The following is a 20574-nucleotide window of genomic DNA, read 5'->3' as shown; positions in this document are numbered from 1 at the left end:
TAGGCTAAAGTCCTATGTCTCTGCAGCATACACGAACCTGTTTGCCCATGAGATGATTAAAAACATATATATAATAATAAACACTGGGAACATATATTCTAAAATCAATTGGGTAATATAGTGCCACTGCGCGTCAAAACATAGGGAAATGGAAACGGACCCAGTTATTCGAGTGGCCAGTGCTGAGGGTCCCAATCTACCCTTTCATTGAAGAGGGCGCCGTTTTCTCCGCAGAATTTCACCATGCTGACGTTCTGTACAATCATGTGATGAAGCTCTGGTCCTTCCCAGAGTTCAATGTGCGCTGTTTGCCCCACCCCATCTATTCTGCTCTGTCTATCTCAATGTGCTATTCCCGGAGAAAAAGGGGAAAATAATACCTTCAATAATTGGTTATTCCCGTGTTTTATCTCCCACGACCAGCCCAGGAGGGAACTGCCGTCATAGTGGAATGTGTTATTACAATCCGCGTTATATTTCTGAATGTATATGCACATGTAAGCTCTACCTACCATTCGAATTCAAAAGAAATATGCAAGAAACTGGAAACATTCGAAGGATTTTTGTATTTTCTTCGTGTTTAGAAGAATCAGAACCCATTTAAGAATGTGTTGGGGACTATCAAAGCGCTATTAGGAACCTTGCTGATGTGAGTAGGGGTACACATTTCAGCAACAAAAGAAAAGACAGAGAAGGCCCTTTGGATTGAGAAAAAACAGCAAAGAACAGCCATCACAGAAACGGGGAAAAATCAGGAAAATTCAATTATTTCGGGGATCTAAACTGAAAATCGGACTCACAGTTTAGATCGAGGATCATCTTATGGATATAAAAGGAGTTGAATGAAGACGGAAGCAATGGAAATATTACACATGTAGTTCGTTAAGTGTAGCCTTAATATAGTTTTATTTCTCTAGTTTATCTATAGGCTATGCGTAGAGAAATGCCGTTTTAAGGAAATACACAGAAAATACGCCTTTCCCCAAAATATGTTTATAACTTTTGCCAAAAAGATCCATGTCAGTGTACAGCCGAGTTTCTGTGTCATGCCGAGTTTGGGTCCCTGTCACAGGCAACTGTGAGACGTGAGACCCGGGCTGTTCGTGAGATGAAAATAGGCTATTTATCCCCTCCTCAATTGAATGTGAAAGAGGTGAAAGAGGTAAAAGCCTCAATCAACCTTAACATCTGTGGATGGTCATCAATATCGGTATATAAAAACTATATGTGAAGAAGGAAAACCCTAACAGAATTGACCAAGTGAGAGGGCGGCCTGGGTGTCGTCATCAACAGTCTCCTACCCTCTGACAGCAAGATCTACTGAAAATACGCATTATGTACACATAATTACAAGCGCGGTAGGACAACGTTTTAAAACTGATTAGTTCGACGTAACACTAAACAACAAGACTGTATACATGTCGTTAATATTATTCTCAATTCCGTGGGTCAACCGAGGGATTTAGAATAGTTCGTTTATTTATTTTTTCACATTCCCCCTCCCCTGGACTCTATTTCTTGCGGAAAGATGGGTTGTTTGGGCAACAGCAAGACTGAAGATCAGCGAAATGAGGAGAAGTCACAAAGAGAAGCAAACAAAAAAATAGAGAAACAACTTCAGAAGGACAAACAGATATATAGAGCAACTCACAGGCTACTACTTTTGGGTAAGTTTGTTGAAGGAAATCTGATGTGTTGTAGGCAAGGCCTCATTGGCAACATTGTTTCTATTCCTATATGGCACACTATTTGATGTTGTGATATAGGATATTGTTGTCTCTGTAGGCCTTCCTCTTACACTCTAGTCTCATTTAACTTTTTCATATGTGACATCGTTGCTGGTATGATGTTTAAGTTGGGTATCAGTTAGACTTGATTCTCTAACATAATTGAAGTCTACATATTGCTACATTGTTATTGTTTCTTCACATTTGATACATTTAGTCTTGAGCCTGTGTGATTGTAACAGCTCGTGCCTAATCTATATCAAACATGTGGGTTTGTTTTCAGAACTACTAGCTGCTTGACAACTTTCAAATTCATAGGCCTGTGTATTTCAAGGTGGGCCTATGTGTGAATTAATGAATGGTGAACATTTCTACCACTGACACTTCTGTACTCATGGTACTGTTATCATGTAAAAGCAGTCAAAATGTCCTCTCTTAATTATAATTTTTTATTAGAATTTGCCTGATGCCTAGTGTATTGAATGACATAGCGGTATTTCTGTTGGAGAGGAAGTTGTGGTAACTAAAGAAGCGGAACAGAACTCACATTTAACCATAACAAAAGCTTTACTACAATGCTGCTTTAGATATAGCACTTTTATATGATATGACACGTTTTGTTGTGTGTGCCATTGGCAAGTTATCCGATCTTGGCCTATTTGTGAGTAAGAATTTTGTTGGACAGTGTTTATGGGGAAACATCAGACCATGAACCAACCATGATAAGCTCGTAACATTTGAGATCACTGCTATGGGAAAGAAGATGTTCACTTTCATCATTACAGTCATCTATTTGATTTGACAATGAGATGTGTGTATTGTTGACACCTTTATGCTTGATTCACACTATAGGTTCAAACCAAGCTGTACTGAGCTAGCCTAGTTATGCATCCATCACGAGAACTGTGCTGGAAAGAACGGTGTGAAAAGACAATATCAGAGCCAACACAGTCCAGTTTGGGTTGTCCCTATAGTGTGAATCAGGCATTCGAGTGGATCTGTGATGAAGAACTTCCTTAGTTATTCTCACATGGGGATGTCCACACACCTAAACTAGCCAATCGAAAATAAATCCGACTTGATAGGTTTTACGTGTTACTTTGTGGTACCATTACATCCTTGGTTATAAGTGAAGCTGGTAATACTATTGCATTAGTAGATTTCAACAGGTTGATATTGCACCCATTCATTTACATCTTACTGTATGTGTGGATTCACCAAACCTCCCACTATTGTAAGTTGTTTGACTCAGACACAGGTGGTCTTAAGCTCAAGGTAGAAGTTGCCCCTTACCACATCAGTTTATCAAACCTAAATCCTGACCTTAACCAACTGGAAGATACAACTATATCTGACCCATAGAGAGAGAGGCCTCATCGTTGTATCCGTGCCATTATGGCGTTGTTGACGGCATGGGCAGTGCCATTGAAGCTATATCCATTTAGAAGTAGTCAATTTCTTCTTCACTATTAACTGATGCCTCTTGATGACCTGGTTACACATAACAGGGACACCAGGAGGAATCAGCCAATGAAGTTGGAAGTTCCACTCAGCTGACCATATTAAAATGGTGGAAGCCCTCAATGGCGCTGCCCATGCTAAAACGGCCTTTTGGCCACTAGAGGCCTCTTATCATTCTCTATGATCTGACCCTAGATCAGAGGTTAAGAGCAGCTTCCTCCAAATCCTGGCCTCTACTGGTGCTGAGTGAGACCTCGGTCAAGTGGCATAGTAACCCATTTCAATTAGAATATTTCCTAATGTTTATTTCACAGGTTTGAAGTGCTGAACTATCACTTTGAACGTGTCTCTCTTTACAATTAGTTGTTTTGTAGAAGACGTCTGAGCATCACATTCCAAATGGCCGTCTCTGTTGGCTGTCAGGGTAGGGCATTTCTCTGTACTCTATGAAATATTTCTAACCATCTCCCCCCCCCACCCACAGGGGCTGGTGAGTCAGGGAAGAGCACCATAGTGAAACAGATGCGAATCCTCCATGTGAATGGCTTCAATGCAGAGTAAGTATGGTTTCCTTCTCCAGACTATGCTCTACAACTGTGAATATAGATCAGGGTTTGAGACTTTACAAGCAGAGTGATGGGGAATAATCTCAAAGGAACCAGAATGTATTGGTCTTGCAATATCTGAATTGTAGAAAACACATTAGATTCACCTGTGCACAGCACATGAGAGGCTAGTAACAGTAGATGGTATCCCTCAGTTCAATAGCCACTATAATGTACTGTCTAGGTGTCTCGCCTAGTTTTTAATGTGAAGTCTTAGATTTCAATTTAAGAATTATCAGTCTGATTGTATGGACAGATGTAAAGACGAGGACTTAAACTTGCTTCAGAATCAAATGCTGTGGGGTTCAATCCCTGGTGCATTGGTTGGTGACGGTGCTTCAGGCCCTGGTGCGTTGGTTGCTGACCGGTGCTTCAGGCCCTGGTGCGTTGGTTGGTGACGGGTGCTTCAGGCCCTGGTGCGTTGGTTGGTGGCCGGTGCTTCAGGCCCTGGTGCGTTGGTTGGTGGCCGGTGCTTCAGGCCCTGGTGCGTAGGTTGGTGACGGGTGCTTCAAGGCCCTGGTGCGTTGGTTGGTGACCGGTGCTTCAAGGCCCTGGTGCGTTGGTTGGTGACCGGTGCTTCAGGCCCTGGTGCGTTGGTTGGTGACCGGTGCTTCAAGGCCCTGGTGCGTTGGTTGGTGACCGGTGCTTCAGGCCCTGGTGCGTTGGTTGGTGACTGGTGTTTCAGGCCCTGGTGCGTTGGTTGGTGACCGGTGCTTCAGGCCCTGGTGCGTTGGTTGGTGACCGGTGCTTCAAGGCCCTGGTGCGTTGGTTGGTGACGGGTGCTTCAGGCCCTGGTGCGTTGGTTGGTGACGGGTGCTTCAGGCCCTGGTGCGTTGGTTGGTGACGGGTGCTTCAGGCCCTGGTGCGTTGGTTGGTGACGGGTGCTTCAGGCCCTGGTGCGTTGGTTGGTGACGGGTGCTTCAGGCCCTGGTGCGTTGGTTGGTGACGGGTGCTTCAGGCCCTGGTGCGTTGGTTGGTGACGGGTGCTTCAGGCCCTGGTGCGTTGGTTGGTGACGGGTGCTTCAGGCCCTGGTGCGTTGGTTGGTGACGGGTGCTTCAGGCCCTGGTGCGTTGGTTGGTGACGGGTGCTTCAGGCCCTGGTGCGTTGGTTGGTGACGGGTGCTTCAGGCCCTGGTGCGTTGGTTGGTGACGGGTGCTTCAGGCCCTGGTGCGTTGGTTGGTGACGGGTGCTTCAGGCCCTGGTGCGTTGGTTGGTGACGGGTGCTTCAGGCCCTGGTGCGTTGGTTGGTGACGGGTGCTTCAGGCCCTGGTGCGTTGGTTGGTGACGGGTGCTTCAAGGCCTTGTGGCGTTGTTTGGGGATCAGTGCTTCAAGGCCCTGGTGCGTTGGTTGGTGACGGGTGCTTCAAGGCCCTGGTGCATTGGTGGTTGGAGGTTTAGGCTCAGGTGAGTAGGTTGGTTGGGGGTTTAGGCCCGAATCTGGTGTTGGTTCAGGAATCTGTGCATTGGTTGGCTATGGTTTAATCTCCAGTTTGTGGGGTTAGGTTTGGAGGTTCAGGCACTGGTGTGGTGTGAGTGGTTTGTGCTAGGCGAGCACATCAGCATCTAAGGCACCCAGCTGCGTGTGACCCATCTCGTGACTCCACAACACTCACAACTGCAGCGCTCTATCTTGTGTGTGTGAATATGCTCAGTTCATCACTTGGTCACATCCTAGACATTTCAGACATTCATTGATTAGTTGGTTGTGTCCGTGTGATAACTTAAGCTGTACTGTGTATCACTTAAACTTAAGGATTGCATTTGCAAATGGATACAGCGCAGGGCAGTGTCTGTGACTTCTCAGCAATGTTTTGTAGTCAGTCCTGGAGGAACATATACTCTACAAGGAAAAGGAATATAAGGAATTGCTGGAGGTTTTTGGTAGATTCCCTAAATCCTGAAGTATGTTGTTTTTGCATTCAGTAAATTCCATTGATAAGGTTCCAGGCCTTTGTGAAACACTGGACCAAGTATATTTTATCTTCTTAGATAAAGATAGGAAAGGATGTATATAATCACACATGCTTTCTCCATATATATATATATATATATATATATATATATATATATATATATATATAGTTATTGGGTATTCTCTCTCCACACACACACACATCATATATACACACACACAGTCACATACAAGTGCGAACACACTATTTTATAAGAACCATGGGATTTCCTTAATGTGACTATCATGTTGAAAATGTAAACAGGGCCTTCTCAATCTACCTCAAGCCAATAAACTAGAGACCATGTCTGTGTGGGATACAAGCCCTGCTGGCTGTTTCCTATTCTGTCTTTCTTTTTCTTTACATTTCTCTCTTTCTATTGATGTACCTCATTCTCTGACACACATTCTCTCTCTTACTCTACTTAAATGCAGTTTGTGTTCTTGGGATAAACTAAACATCAGTGGCAGTGTTCAACTTAGTGAAATGTTTCCCGCTACAAAATACATCTGTCTTTGCATCATCTGAATCAGAAAAAAGATTTGGAGACAGTTGGAGGACCCTCACTGTTGCTTCCCGTAGCCTACAGTTTGGCGCACTCCACCATTGCTTGTTAAAATCCATTGCATTTGACTTGATAGCTGATACTGTAGTCTACTGATGGGTTGTTGCAGCTCAGTTACACTCTGAAAGATGGAGTGATGTTTGACGTCTGATCATTTGTAGTTATCATGGCAGGTAGAGCATTTTCATTAGAGTCCAATGAAGGCACTGGGAGACTGGGACCTGTTAAATATATGAGTTTCACATAGTTGAAGATGTATGTGTCACAGTCATAAACATTGTCAGGTTCAGAAGGAATGATATTGGGAAATTGTGCATGTATGCCAGCTGTTGGACTATTATCTACATACAAGTTTGTTTTTTGTTTGCTGTATCATCAGCATATCTGTTGTGTATGACAATGATATTTAAAAAAAATGTACAACATGGATGATTGAGGTTTTTGTTTTTTTGCAGAGAGAAGAAGCAGAAAATTCATGATATCAAGAATAATATTAAAGAAGCTATTGAGGTGAGTTTTCGGTTTGAGTCTTTGTAGTTCATGTCTCTGTAGGTAGGTACTATGTAGAATAAAAAATTCTAAACAGCTAAGCATGAATCATGAATATTTTATCATTGAATATAAGATACCCCAAGACAATCCTGTGTTGTCACTTGATTTGTATTGAATGTGTTTGTTTGTGTCGCTCTTTAGACCATAGTAGCAGCTATGAGTACACTGACACCTCCCGTTCAGCTCGCCAGTCAACACAACCAATACCGAATCAAATACGTCCTCAACCTAGTCAATCAGAAGGACTTTGAATTCACGTCTGTGAGTATGACAATGTTTCTACCACACACACAAATCATTATAGATAGACATTGTCTTTGCATTAACGTATGTTAGAGCCCGATCAATATGATTTGAGGGGACAAAACTTACCGATAACTAGATATCTGCCAATATACTGTTTTACGCCGGGGAAATTAAAAAGTTACATTTTTACACACGGAATTCTCAGAAATTGACCTCTAAAACAGCAATTGGTCAAGAAAATATGCTTCAAATGTTAATTTCTTACATTGTAAAATTAATGATACATACTGAGAATGGCCGCAAGTGGTCAGGTAAGCATGAGATTCCCTTTTTTCATCATATTTATTTAATATCGGTTGAATTATCGGCCGATACTGATATAGCGTTAAAAGGCCAATATCGGCCGATAATATCAGTGAACCAATATATCGGTTGGACTCTAATGTATGTACACACCTGTGTGAGTGAGCATTTGTACAGTACCAGTAAAAAGTTTGGACACAACTACTCATTCAAGAGTTTCTTTATTTTAACTATCTACATTGTAGAATAATATTGAAGACATCAAAACATATGGAATCATGCGGTAACCAAAAAAGTAGCCACCCTTTGCCTTGATAACAGATTTGCAACTCTTGGCATTATCTCAACCAGCTTCATGAGGAATGCATTTCCAACAGTCTTGAAGGAGTTCCCACATATGCTGAGCACTTGTTGGCTGCTTTTCCTTCCTTCTATAGTCTGACTCATCCCAAACCATCTGATTTGGTTGAGGTCGGGTGATTGTGGAAGCCAGGTCATCTGAATGTAACGTAAATGCTGGGAGTCAAGAAGCAGGTGCAGGTGGTTAATTTAACAAGAAACATGGAACGATACAACGTAGGAGTAGCGTCTAGACATGAACAACAGAAAACAATACTGCCTGGGGAAAGAACCTAAGGGAGTGTCAGATAAAGGGGAGGTAATGAGTGAGGTAATGGAGTCCAGGTGTGCCTAATGATGAAGCGCAGGTGCGCGTAATGATGGTTCCCAGCACTGGTGGTTAGTAAACCAGCGACGTCGAACGCCGGAGGGGAGGAGCAGGAATAGACGTGACACTGATACAGCACTTCCTCACTCTCCTTGTTCAAATAGCCTGGAGGTGTGTTTTTGGTCATTGTCCTGTTGAAAAACAAATGATAGTCCAACTAAGCGCAAACCAGATGGGAATGGTGTATCGCTGCAGAATGCTGTGGTAGCCTTGCTGGTTAAGTGTGACTTGAATTCTAAATAAATCACAGACAGTGTCACCAGCAAAGCACTCCCACACCATCACACATCCTCCTCCATGCTTCACGGTGGGAACCACACATGCGGAGATCATCCGTTCAACTACTCTGCGTCTCACAAAGACACAGCGGTTGGAACCAAAAATCTCAAATTTGGACTCATCAGACCAAAGGACAGATTTCCACAGGTCTAATGGTCCATTTCTCGTGTTTCTTGTCCCAAGCAGGTCTCTTCTTATTATTGGTGTCCTTTTAGTAGTGGTTTCTTTGCAGCAATTTGACCATGAAGGCCTGATTCACGCAGTCTCCTCTGAACAGTTGATGTTGAGATTTGTCTGTTACTTGAACTCTGTGAAGCATTTATTTGAGCTGCAATCTGAGGTGCAGTTAACTCTAATGAACTTATCCTCTGCAGCAGAGGCAACTCTGGGTCTTCCTTTCCTGTGGCAGTCCTCATGAGAGCCAGTTTCATCAAAGCGCTTGATGGTTTTTGCGACTGCACATGAAGAAACTTTCAAAGCTCTTTACATTTTCCAGATTGACTGGCTACATGTCTTTAAGTAATGATGGACTGTTGTTTCTCTTTGCTTATTTGAGCTGTTCTTGACATAATTTGGACTTGTTTTTTTTACCAAATAGGGCTATCTTCTGTATACCACCCACCCCTACCTTGTCATAACACAACTGATTGGCTCAAACGCATTAAGAAGGAAAGAAATTCCACAAATTAACTTTTAATAAGGCACACCTGTTAACTGAAATGCATTCCAGGTGACTACCTCATGAAGCTGGTTGAGAGAATGCCAAGAGTGTGCAAAGCTGTCATCAAGGCGAAGGGTGGCTATGTTGAAGAATCTCAAATATAAAATATTTTTTAATTTGTTTAGCACTTTTTTGTTTACTACATGACTCCATATGTGTTATTTCGTAGTATTGATGTCTTCACTATTGTTCTACAATGTAGAAAATAGAAAAAATAAAGGAAAACCCTGGAATGAGTAGGTGTGTCCAAACTTTTGACTGGTACTGTATATGTTCCCTTTGGAATGACCATCCAGTAGTCCCTGTTGCAGGTGCAAGCCTCCTGGTTCTGGTATCTTTGTGGGTTGTGGTATAGTATAGTAATTGATGGGGCGGCAGGTAGCCTAGTGGTTAGAGCGTTGGACTAGTAACCGAAAGGTTGCAGATCGAATCCCCGAGCTGACAAGGTAAAAATCTGTCGTTCTGCCCCTGAACAAGGCAGTTAACCCACTGTTCATAGGCTGTCATTGAAAATTGTTCTTAACTGACTTTTCTAGTTAAATAAAGGTAAAATAAAATACAAAATTAGTGGGTAGGGCCTCGATGCGATGCCTGTTAGCTAATTGACTGCCCTGAGGGGAAGGCCTGGAGGTCTCTGATTGCCTGTAACACCCCTAAATACCTCTCTCTGGTACCCACATGTTTCTGTGTCACACTGGGATGGCAACCAAAACAACAGGGTGCTTGCTGGTAGTTGTCAGGCTGTTAGGACTTGGCTGGGAGGGACATAGGACACTATTCAAGCTAAGCAGGTACCAGGTTTCTGGATAAACATAATCCATTGAATTTATAATGGATTTATAAGTGCATCCAATAACTTTGTTTTATATTGATCACAGAAACATTGTTAACGTTTTTTTTTTATTGAATTGGGCCCATAGTGTCCTAGAGATAGTTTTACTTATCTCTAGGACAGACGACATGTTGTCACTCAACAAAATGAAAACATCTATTTAGCTGTTATTATGCTTTAATTTAGATCCCCTTATGAGTCTTAGGCTGAAAGAAAATGAACTATTACAGTTGGATAGTTGCTTCTCTACCATTGCACCATAGACTGTCATTGAAGATTGCTTTGTCCTTCTTCTGGGCCTAGCACACCTGCCATAACATCTCTCTCTCTGAGTTTGGGTGTGTAGGCCGACGTGTGAAAGGGATGTGATTGACTGCTGTCTTGCTCTGTGGTGTTTGAATGTCTACGATTTCGTTCCGGATGGAGGAGAGTTGAATGACTCTGGTCAGACAGTGTAATACTGTTGGCAAAGCCTCCCTCCCTCCCTCCCTCTTCTCTGGCACCCCCCAGGGCTGAGGGGGAACCGGTTCTACTGGTCACCTAATCTCAGAGTACAGATAGAAAAAACCAGAGGGTGAGGAAAAGGAAGAGGGTGGCTAGAGGTGGGGGACGTTTGTATGGATATCTACTGTCTGGGCTGTTCACTTCCAGTTCATTTCATGTTTAAATGCGTTGTTGTGGTATGGGACTTGTTTTCAGACTGCTGATTAATCGACTGATTTAGAATGGTTTTGGCCCGTTGCCGACCTCTGCTTTATAGGTTGTTTTTCTTAACGCCACTAAAATGTAAATTTTCTCAAATTCAAAGCTACCAGGCTCCTCACTTCCTTATCCTGTCTCTGGCTACATGATGCTTTTGTAGTGCATTTGACCATAGAGTTAGAATGCCAGAGGGGACATTCCCATTCAGATGCATTTTACATGGCACATGATCATGTGCAGAACGTAATAGATGGTTGTTTATTAACCAGGAAAAGGCAACCAGTTGCTTTAAAAAAAAATACTTAAAGCAAGATCAAACTCCCTGTGATATACTTAGCAAAACAACACAAGCCTTTGTGTATTTGAAAAAAGGCCATACCAAAGGATGAAATGGAAAAAACTAAGATCAGACAAGCCAGTGAGCAGAGAGAAACAATATAGCATTGAGTTGTAGCCCCAAAGGATTCTGGGTTGGCTGCTGTAATGCAATGAGCAGTTCCTAGAGAGGAGTTTTAATTTTTTTTCTTAAGCGCATGACTGATGATAAAGGGGGACTCTGTTACTAAGACACATGATGAGTGCTCTTTTATGGAGTGGATGCAGGAAGAGTTATAAAAATCTAAGTAACCCAAGCCAGCCAAACGGTGGGACAAATATATCGGACAGCAAACCTAAATGTTATGCAAGTGTGTGCAGACGCATTGTTCCACAAAGGTCCAGTTGTCCAGAAGATGTTGTTTTATACATGACAGGGTTTCTTGTTCCATGGTCCAAATGGAGGGAGATGATGAGTATGTCTGCCTTTCTATATGCTTTTTAGCCCTTTGAATGTTGTCCATGGGGTGGTCACTCTGGTCCTTAATAAACTATGTGGACATTCCCACTTTATGCAACAGATATCAAACAAGGAAGTAACAGATTGGCCTTTAGATATGCCAGTTGACTGGAATCATTAGACTCGCACAGCTTTTGTTTGCTAAATCAATGTAATGAAATATGATTCATTCAATGTTATGAGATTTTGACGTGATTATGAGTCAACTGACCCTCCCTAGCCTGTCGACCATATGTCATCTTTATTTCTCCTCATTAAAGGAAATGTTGAAAAGGTTGTAAAAACATGCCTTGTTTTTATTTTATTTTAAAGGCATATTCTTTAATTTCATCAGCCTGACCATGCCACTTTGTTTTTCCTATATTGAAACTCCCCTTGGCAGTTACCCTCACTGGCCACAGAACCTGTTGTCCTGTCAATAAATGCTAGATCTAATAGGTGTGCTAACCCATTGGAATGTAAATAAAGATGTGGCACATCAGTGCCCTCAATCATGACATGGATGATGGACAGTGTCCTCCTTTTCTACTTGCTTTAATTTAGTCGATGTATTGTTATTGTACCATGTGAATTAATCGCTTCATCTTTCTCTCTTCCGCTGCCCCTCTTCTTTCGTTCACTCTCTGTCCTTATATCGCTCTCTCTCTCAGGAGTTTTATGAAAATGCAAAGACTCTCTGGCAGGATGAGGGCGTGAGGGCGTGTTTTGAGAGATCCAATGAGTACCAGCTGATCGACTGTGCGCAGTAGTAAGTATGCACTGCACTGCACCGCCGAGAGGGAACCAACTGTCTTGAATAGCTACAGTGCCCTTGTACAGGCCTGTGTTGTTGAAAACAAACACTCTAAGCCAACGATTAGGGGCACACATGGGACTGAAGTTCAAGGCTGGCATGCTCAGATTTAGCAGGCTGATAAAATACCAGCTAAGGTTTGTAAACCCCAAATCGAAAATGTATTTAATCTCATCAAAACTTTATTGTAAAAAGCAATTTCCTAGAGAGACCCGTTCATATTTTCAATGACAACATGGCAAGATAACAGGCAAGTAATTCTGCCTGAAAATGATGTGTAGTAGCCAAGCTCTGTGTCATGGAAGTCATCTTGAGTGCATACTCTTCCTCCGCAGCTCCTCATCGTGTCTGTGCACACACACCACAGTATGACATCACCAGAGCTTTCTGCATCAACACTGCCACCTCTGGCTATGTGTCTCTCTCTGCCTCTCTCTTTCATTCTCTTGCTCTCTCCTCACTTTCTTTCTCTTGCTCTCTTTCACGCTGTCCCTCGTACTCTCTCACACACGCTCTCTTCCTCTGCTTTCTTTTCCAACTGTTGTGTGGCTCCGCATTTGTGATGTAGGATATTTGCAGCAACAGGGACCAAAAATGGCAGGTCCTGAGTCATAAAAGGGAGAGACAGAGATTTCACCAGCGCTTGGAGGGGAACAGGGGAGGAGCGGGAAGTAAACCACAGTGACTGGAGCGTCAGAGTTAAATCTGTTATAGTGGTATTTGATTTGAGCTGATTGTATATATTGTATTCATATTCTGCTAATGTTTGAAGAGTGCTGTTTATTTGATTGTGTTACTTAACAGTCTAGGACAACCCCTTCAGGTGGTCCAGTCCAATCTTTTGTTCACTCCCTCTCTCACTCTTTCCCACTCCCTCTATCAATACCTCTCTCCTGCTCTCTCCCTCCCACTTCCTCTCTCCCAGTCCATCTTTCTCAATCTCTTGCTCCTTATTTTTTCTCTGGTTCTCTCCCTCTTTTTCTTTCTCCCCCTCTCAGGCCCTACTCCAGTCACACAAGATTTTGAGCTGATAGTCTATTTATAGAGCCTGTGGTTCTGTCTCCATGGCAACCATGCTGGAGGCCAGGGCACTAGGGAGCTATTTTTGAATCTGCTCTGTAATGTCAGACTACTCTTTCTCTCTCCCCCCTCGCTCGCTCTTTAACACACATATGCACACACTTTCTGTCTTTCTCACCATTTCCTTCCTACCTATCACCCTCCCTCTCTTTCTTCCGTCTCTCTCTACGCCTTTCCTACCTCAATCTCTATCGCCCTCCCACTCTCTCTCTATCCTTCCCACTCACTCTAATACACTCATTCAATCTCCCAGTGCCAGAGACTAATTTAGAGATGTGTATATGTCTGTTTGGGTTCAGGCTGATGGGCTAGGTCAGGTTTGTGAGTGTGAACCCTTGTGAAAGGAGAGCTTACAGTTATAACTTTTACAACATTCTTCAGTAACGTGTAGGAAAGGAAAGAGTAAGAGTTAACCTCCCCACCTGTGTTCTTTTGAAGTCTGCATAGTTATCTCTGGCCATCTTTGTTGCCATAACAAAGAATGGTAAATGCACATGAGCGCTTACACACTCACATAATCTCTGTGTGTTTCTCCTAGTCCCTTTGTCTCTCCCAGTGAGTGCCGACTCATTCCTGCCATGTCTTACCTGTACTTAGACCTGTCACATTTCACCCCTCCCTGTCACATTCCTGGTTATCCAGAGGCTCGGCATTCCTCTGTGTTCAGTATGCTTGGGAGACCGGCTTTCAGCTGTCACACACTGTTGGTACAGTTTGTGGCATTCAGTTGTATTAGACACTCTGTAGGTACTGTTTAAACAGTTGTAAACTGCACTGAGTAAGACAGGAAGACCTGCTCTTTCCATGACAGACTGACCAGGTGAATCCAGGTGCAAGCTATGATCCATTATTGATGTCACTTGTTAAATCCACTTCAATCAGTGTAGAATAGATGATGGGGAGGAGACAGGTTAAATAAGGATTTTTAAACCTTGAGACAAGGTATGTGTGCTGAGTTTTTCCACACTCAACAGTTTTCTGTGTGTATCAAGAATGGTCCACAACCCAAAGGATATCCAGCCAGATGCTTCCCACAACTTTGGGAAATATTGGATCAGCATGGGTGCAACTCAATATTAGGAAAGGTGTTCCTAATGTTTGGTATACTCAGTGTATGTCATGGAATTGGACATTAGTCTCAAAGTCAGTATGACTCCAGAACCATTGCTATTCCTCTCAGCTGTAACTGTCTGTACCAAGGAAGTCTATGTTGGTGTTTCTCTCAACTGCCTTGTTCCTGGACAGACACTGGTCCCTGGGATGTTAGTAACTGGTTGCTCATTTAGTTAGCTGACACTGACTTAGTTCTCAAGTCTTAGAAAGAAACTGACTAAGTCGTCCTCCAAAGAGGAAGGAGCGATGGCTTCCCACAGGTCAGTCCCTCCCTGCTACAAAACAGTTGGCGAAACACAGGTGTATATAATTCTATTGAGCTCAGTGGTCTCTACCTGTACACAAACCAAGACAAGCTCCTCATCATGCTTTTTCACTGCCCCTGCTGACTGAATTCAGCCATTTTGTCCTGTCCTGGTCATCCTTCTAAATCTGTTATTTTTTTCTCTCCTCAGCTTTCTAGACAAGATTGACATTGTGAAACGGAGTGACTACACTCCCACTGATCAGGTGACTTTCCTTGGTCTCAAAGCCACCATCATCAGAGGCCCAGGGATACGTCTCAAATGGCACCCTATCCCCTCTATAGTGCACTACTTTTGGCCAACGTCCTCCATTTGATACACATCCCTACTGTCCTCCATCAACTTCCTTTCATAATATTGATGAAATATAACACAGATGAATGACTCCCGTCTTTCTCTCAGGACCTACTGAGATGCAGAGTGCTCACGTCTGGAATCTTTGAGACCAGATTTCAGGTGGACAAAGTAAATTTTCAGTGAGTATAACCCAGGTTTATCATCCGATTTGGTTATTAGTACTATACCTGAAGATCAACCTCCAACTCAGCCCTTTAGTGTATGAGTCCTTGCAGTGCAGCTTACATGTGATTCATTACTACGCCACAAGGTCGTAATGTGTGGTATATTTATCGCACTGACCTCTCTTCCACAGCATGTTTGACGTTGGTGGTCAAAGGGATGAACGTCGGAAATGGATCCAATGCTTTAACGGTAACATTTGTTTTGCCATTTGATCTAGCCAATCCAATAGAGAATCACTCACAAACACAATTCATTCTCATTGATACTTTTTGGGGGGTTCTAGACGGGTCCTCCATAGTCTGTAGCCCTGTTCTACTAAAGGTTTCCTGTATTTTATCACCTTTGCTTTTTCTGCCATTACTGTGTGTTTCGGCCTTAGCCTTAAAGCTAATTGCCTTTTGACTGTGCCATTGATTTTGCTTGACAAAACCAGGTTGTCTGAGTCCCTCCTCCCTCTGTCTTCCCCACAGATGTAACAGCCATTATTTTCGTGGTGGCCAGTAGCAGCTACAACATGGTGATCCGGGAGGACAATCAGACCAACCGTTTGCAGGAGGCTCTGAATCTATTCAAGAACATCTGGAACAACAGGTGACACAAGCACAACCCATGACACCCCCTCCCCACAAACATTTATGGAATCAATGGAGTTTTATTCTATTCCTCTGTTTTATTGAAATACTCATCATAATAATGTACAATTTGCTCGTCGTAAATGACCACTGACTGCTTGTTACCAGTATATTTAGCCTGTTACCAGTGTATTTAGCCAGCCTCTCTGTGTGTGTGGGTTTCTATTTTTAGGTGGCTGCGGACCATTTCTGTCATCCTATTCCTCAACAAACAGGACCTGCTAGCAGAGAAGGTGTTGGCTGGGAAATCAAAAATTGAAGAGTACTTCCCAGAGTTTGCACGCTACACCACACCGGATGATGGTGAGAAGTTGTTACACTTGACTGGATGTTTACTGTACACACACACGGTGCGCACACATACACACACACACACACGGCGACACACACGCACACAGTGCTTCTACTTTTAACCACGTTAGATGGCTCTTGAATGTTCTTTCCTGTAGGCTGATAAGTAATCATCATAGCGATCAGTGACACTGAAAATGTGTAATGGTGTACTAGAATCCAATCATAACACTCATCAGTCACTTACTATTCTATAGCAACACCAGAACCAGGGGAGGATCCACGCGTCACGAGGGCAAAGTACTTCATACGAGATGAGTTCCTGGTAAGTGCAGAAATACAATGTTTCCCCTGTTAATGTTATATAGAATCTTATGTTATTGATTACAAAATAAGATCCAATCAAAACCAAAGATGCCAAATGAGATGACTTGCTTGTATTGGATATGTTAGCATTGTCTTCATGTTAGATTTGTTATTGAGTCAAGTGGATGATGTCCTGATGGTGGTAGTATTCCTCTGTCTGATTTGTGTTTCACTGTGTGATTTCAGAGGATCAGCACAGCCAGTGGAGATGGCAGGCACTATTGTTACCCCCATTTTACCTGTGCCGTCGACACGGAAAACATCCGTCGGGTCTTCAACGACTGTCGGGACATCATTCAGAGGATGCACCTTCGGCAGTACGAGCTCTTGTGATGGGAGGGGGCTGCAACACAGACTCTGAACCTGCACCTCCGGTCTCTCCCTGACCCCCCTGAAACCCACCCCTGTCGACCTGCTCCTAACTCGGTGTACTCTTGGGGACTCCTGAAGTCAAACTAGACATGAGCTACAGAGTAACCTGGAAAGACTATTGAAATACTGCAAAACACAGAATACATCCAAGCCAGATCAGCTGAATTCCACTGCACTTTAGCACTGTGCTCAGGACTCGAACCCATTTCACCACACACAAGCGTGTACATGCTGACATAACACCGAACTCTCTCTTTCACACCATTAGTTTATATTTTGAGACACACACACTTAGACACACTTGTTCTCAAATTTACCCTCCGATAACTGCTTGCTGTTCTGAAAAAGAACACGCTTTTACTCGACTACATGGTCCTGGACTGGGTGAGCTCAGAGTCTTAGCTGTTTACTGTCTGCAGCCACAGATTGACTGGCTCAGTGATTTCAATGACTTCACAGCCAAGATACCTACTAGGAGCAACGTTGATGACTGACAATGAACCAGAGAAGCATCGTGGTGGGCAGGGCATGGGGGGAGGGGAATATCTATGTCAATTTGGTGGAGCTTGGACACCATGACGCTCACAGGATTGTCACATGACTTTGCCTTGTTTGTACAGCAGCGGGAGGAAAAAGGCCAACGTTCACAGAACTCAACGGAGTGCAAAAAACATACAGTACCATATAAGTGAAGAGAAGTCCGATCAGCCCTGTTTCTGTCTCCAGTTGTTTTGTCTGTGTAAACTGTTGTGCCATTGTGCCCCACTCTCTCATCACCTCTTTTCCCTGGCCACTCTCTTAACCTCATTTCATACCCTGCACTGTTACTTTACTGGCAATGCTCTTTGCTTTGTTTTTAAAGAAAAAAGTAATCCTGAAATTTAAAAAAAGAGGAAGATAATGATAAATGGGATTCTATTCTTTACTCATGTTGTCAACCCCCCCCCTCCACCCCTCCTTCCAAGGCTATGTGTATGTCTGTCTTTACTTTACTGCTGAACTATTATTCTTGTACAGACTGTAAAGTGTATTATTTTGTACAACTTTATTGAAAAAATAGAAGATCCTTGTGCCTTGATCACGGCTGTACGTGTATAATGAGCTAAAGTGGGTGTTATACTGCGCTGTATAGCTTGGCCAGTTTCCCCCATCTCTCCAGGGAAGGAGGACAACCATTCGTAGATTTTTATTTTTATTTCTCTCCCCCAACTCTCCTTTATGATTTAAATGCTTATTTTTGGATCCATATACCAAAAGAAAGATACATATATGAAATGTTTATGGATTTTTTTAAAGTATTTTATTAGAATCAAAGACACAAATTGTACACTTGATATAGTGTGCGTATTGCTAGAACTTAAATCCTTTTCAATTAGGTTTTGTTTCATTAGTGACTTCTGTAAACAACATTTTGAAGGGTGAGTGTTTATTTACCATTTTTAGCTTTAAGGTAAAGGGTGATGGAAAAATATCCAAATGCAAAATATTGCTTGTTTCTACATTTAATCTTTTCTTTTGTTAACAAAAACAACAATCAAAAAATGGTATTGTTTTGGGGTCCTTCCTAGTGTTCCACAACAGAGGCAGACTGTACAGTATTACATTTTCACTTCAGTGCCCTAGTTTTCATGTATTATGTACATCAAACATGGGTTTCTACTTTCAGAAGAGGAGCTCTGCAAAATAAAGTTTTTCTGGTGCAGACAGCAAGAGGACTGTCCTTACACCCAATCACGACGGCAAGGACAAACCTACACCAGATACAACCACATCTCATTCATCTGCCTTTAGCCCTGTCTTGAGTCATGTCCACTGTCCTTAGACAGTTCTTCATCTCCTCATACAGTGCCCTGTACTGTTACTTCACTACTTTTAACCTTTAATCATCAGTTCTATTCTACTTTTGATTGAATCTATAACATGCATCATGACTGTATTCAATCAACTGTATTCAAGTCTTTGTTGTTTTCCATCCAGGGTGATGTATTTTCTCATTTAACCCAGACACAGGCATTCTACTTCACCACATAGCTTTTTTGTACACATATAAACAGTTGTGGTTTATGTTATTAGAGCGTGCATCTTTGGGGTATTTGTCTTTGCATTTTCGTCTTGACCTACACCATGACAATTGTTGATGCATTTCTTTCTCTTGTCAGGAGTCTAGCTTAGGGACGTACAAGAGAATAAGAACTGCAGTATTTGAATGTAGATGGGAATGCAAAAGACTAAAAGTATGAGTCAACGGGTCAAAGAAAGTAAGAGGAAAGGGGAGGCGGGATTGTGATGAAAAGGGAGGAGTGCTGTTGGAAACAGCGTTTCTTCAGCCCAACATGAATGTCCCTTGATATGATTACACTGTTCAGTGCCATGCTCCTGAACGCGAGGAGAGACCTGCCAACGACACAACTGAGCAGAACGTATGTGTCTTATTTAACTTGATGGAAAAGAGTCTTCTCATTGATATTGAGCTAGATCTACAGGTTGATTGGCTTAGGAACTGTAATTGTGTTATCTATGGCCTGAATGATTGGCATTGCTTGCTATTCCTGGTGACTGTGAGGGCTGAGTTCATAGTCTGTGATGCTCTGTGACATCAGAATATCTTATGTGTCACTGTTGTGTGGGTATTGAACATAGAGGCTTCCATAATTTAAGGTTTGATTGATATGACATGTAATTTTCCCCCCATGTTCTTGTTCCTCGTATACAGCTGAATGCTCTACCACTTTTCACCACTAGGGGCTGACAACCCTATTTATGTCAGAATAATATAGTCCTGTCTCCATAAGAATGATAATTTAAAGTTGTTCTAGCAAACATTCATATTTGAACCAGATTACATCTGTTAAGTAATAATGATTATTATCAGTATAATATTTTCTGTCTGAGCTATTCTGACTGGAAATAAACAGGTCATATATAGAGGGAGGGTCCAACGTTTAGTCATGCAGGGATTTGGTAAAACCTTGGTCCTGTAGAACTCAGCTGTGTTAGCAGGCTTATGAGGTATTGCTCAAGGATTACACATTCAATCTTCATAAATAAACCCATAAAACTTTAGATAAACTAAATCTAGCATCCACAAAATACTGTTTGTTTGGCTACAGGCCCACACACACACACACACACTCATACACAAATTCCATCCCAGCAATAATGCAAAACACTGACTGGGGCCATTCTAAACACCCAAAGGCTGTACTTTGCTTAGTTCTCCTTACACAATGAACATAAGAGTAGGCAAATGCATTTAATTCATGATGCTATATGTGCTTTTTCCATCTATAATAATTATGCTTTTTGCTATTTTAATTATTTACTTGTTTAAAACTTTATACAATGATTGTTGTGGTTAGCCTTCAAGCGCCAATGCAGTTTTACGTAGTGTTCACAGCTCAATTCTCCATCCAGCCGCCCACAATCCAAGCCCCTCATGCTACACAAAGACATGGCTTTTAAATACAGACAGTAGAAATCAAGTCAAGAGAGAAAGCACTCTAACTAGTCCTGAGATGGTCCCTTTTGAGAAGACTAGTATTTGCTGCTGCATTTAAAACACCGGAGGGAAGGAAAAAACTATTCAGGTTTT

At 42.5% G+C, this 20574-nt stretch overlaps 1 protein-coding gene across 1 annotated transcript; it reads left to right on the top strand.

Annotated features, from left to right (window-relative positions):
- The first annotated feature begins 293 nt into the window (after positions 1–293).
- LOC129861141 (guanine nucleotide-binding protein G(s) subunit alpha-like) lies at positions 294–18688 on the top strand. Its single transcript, XM_055932304.1, has 12 exons — positions 294–1667; positions 3673–3745; positions 6767–6821; positions 7005–7124; positions 12159–12256; positions 14950–15004; positions 15202–15275; positions 15452–15510; positions 15792–15912; positions 16126–16256; positions 16502–16569; positions 16797–18688. Exons 1-12 carry the CDS (start codon positions 1529–1531, stop codon positions 16941–16943), a joined length of 1140 nt encoding a protein of 379 aa, XP_055788279.1. The 5' UTR covers positions 294–1528; the 3' UTR covers positions 16944–18688.
- The last annotated feature ends 1886 nt before the right edge of the window (positions 18689–20574 follow it).

Source organism: Salvelinus fontinalis, chromosome 8 (genome assembly GCF_029448725.1).
Source record: "Salvelinus fontinalis isolate EN_2023a chromosome 8, ASM2944872v1, whole genome shotgun sequence".
NCBI lineage: Eukaryota > Metazoa > Chordata > Actinopteri > Salmoniformes > Salmonidae > Salvelinus > Salvelinus fontinalis.
Note: the sequence above shows the minus strand (reverse complement) of the source record. Positions and strands in the feature narration are given on the sequence as shown.

Excerpts from the sequence above, each read along its gene's own strand:
- LOC129861141 (XM_055932304.1), top strand. The coding sequence starts at position 1,529 with ATGGGTTGTTTGGGCAACAGCAAGACTGAAGATCAGCGAAATGAGGAG. Across the intron at positions 15,511-15,791 it reads ATGGATCCAATGCTTTAACG|ATGTAACAGCCATTATTTTC; the intron begins GTAACATTTGTT and ends TCTTCCCCACAG. Across the intron at positions 16,257-16,501 it reads CTACACCACACCGGATGATG|CAACACCAGAACCAGGGGAG; the intron begins GTGAGAAGTTGT and ends ACTATTCTATAG.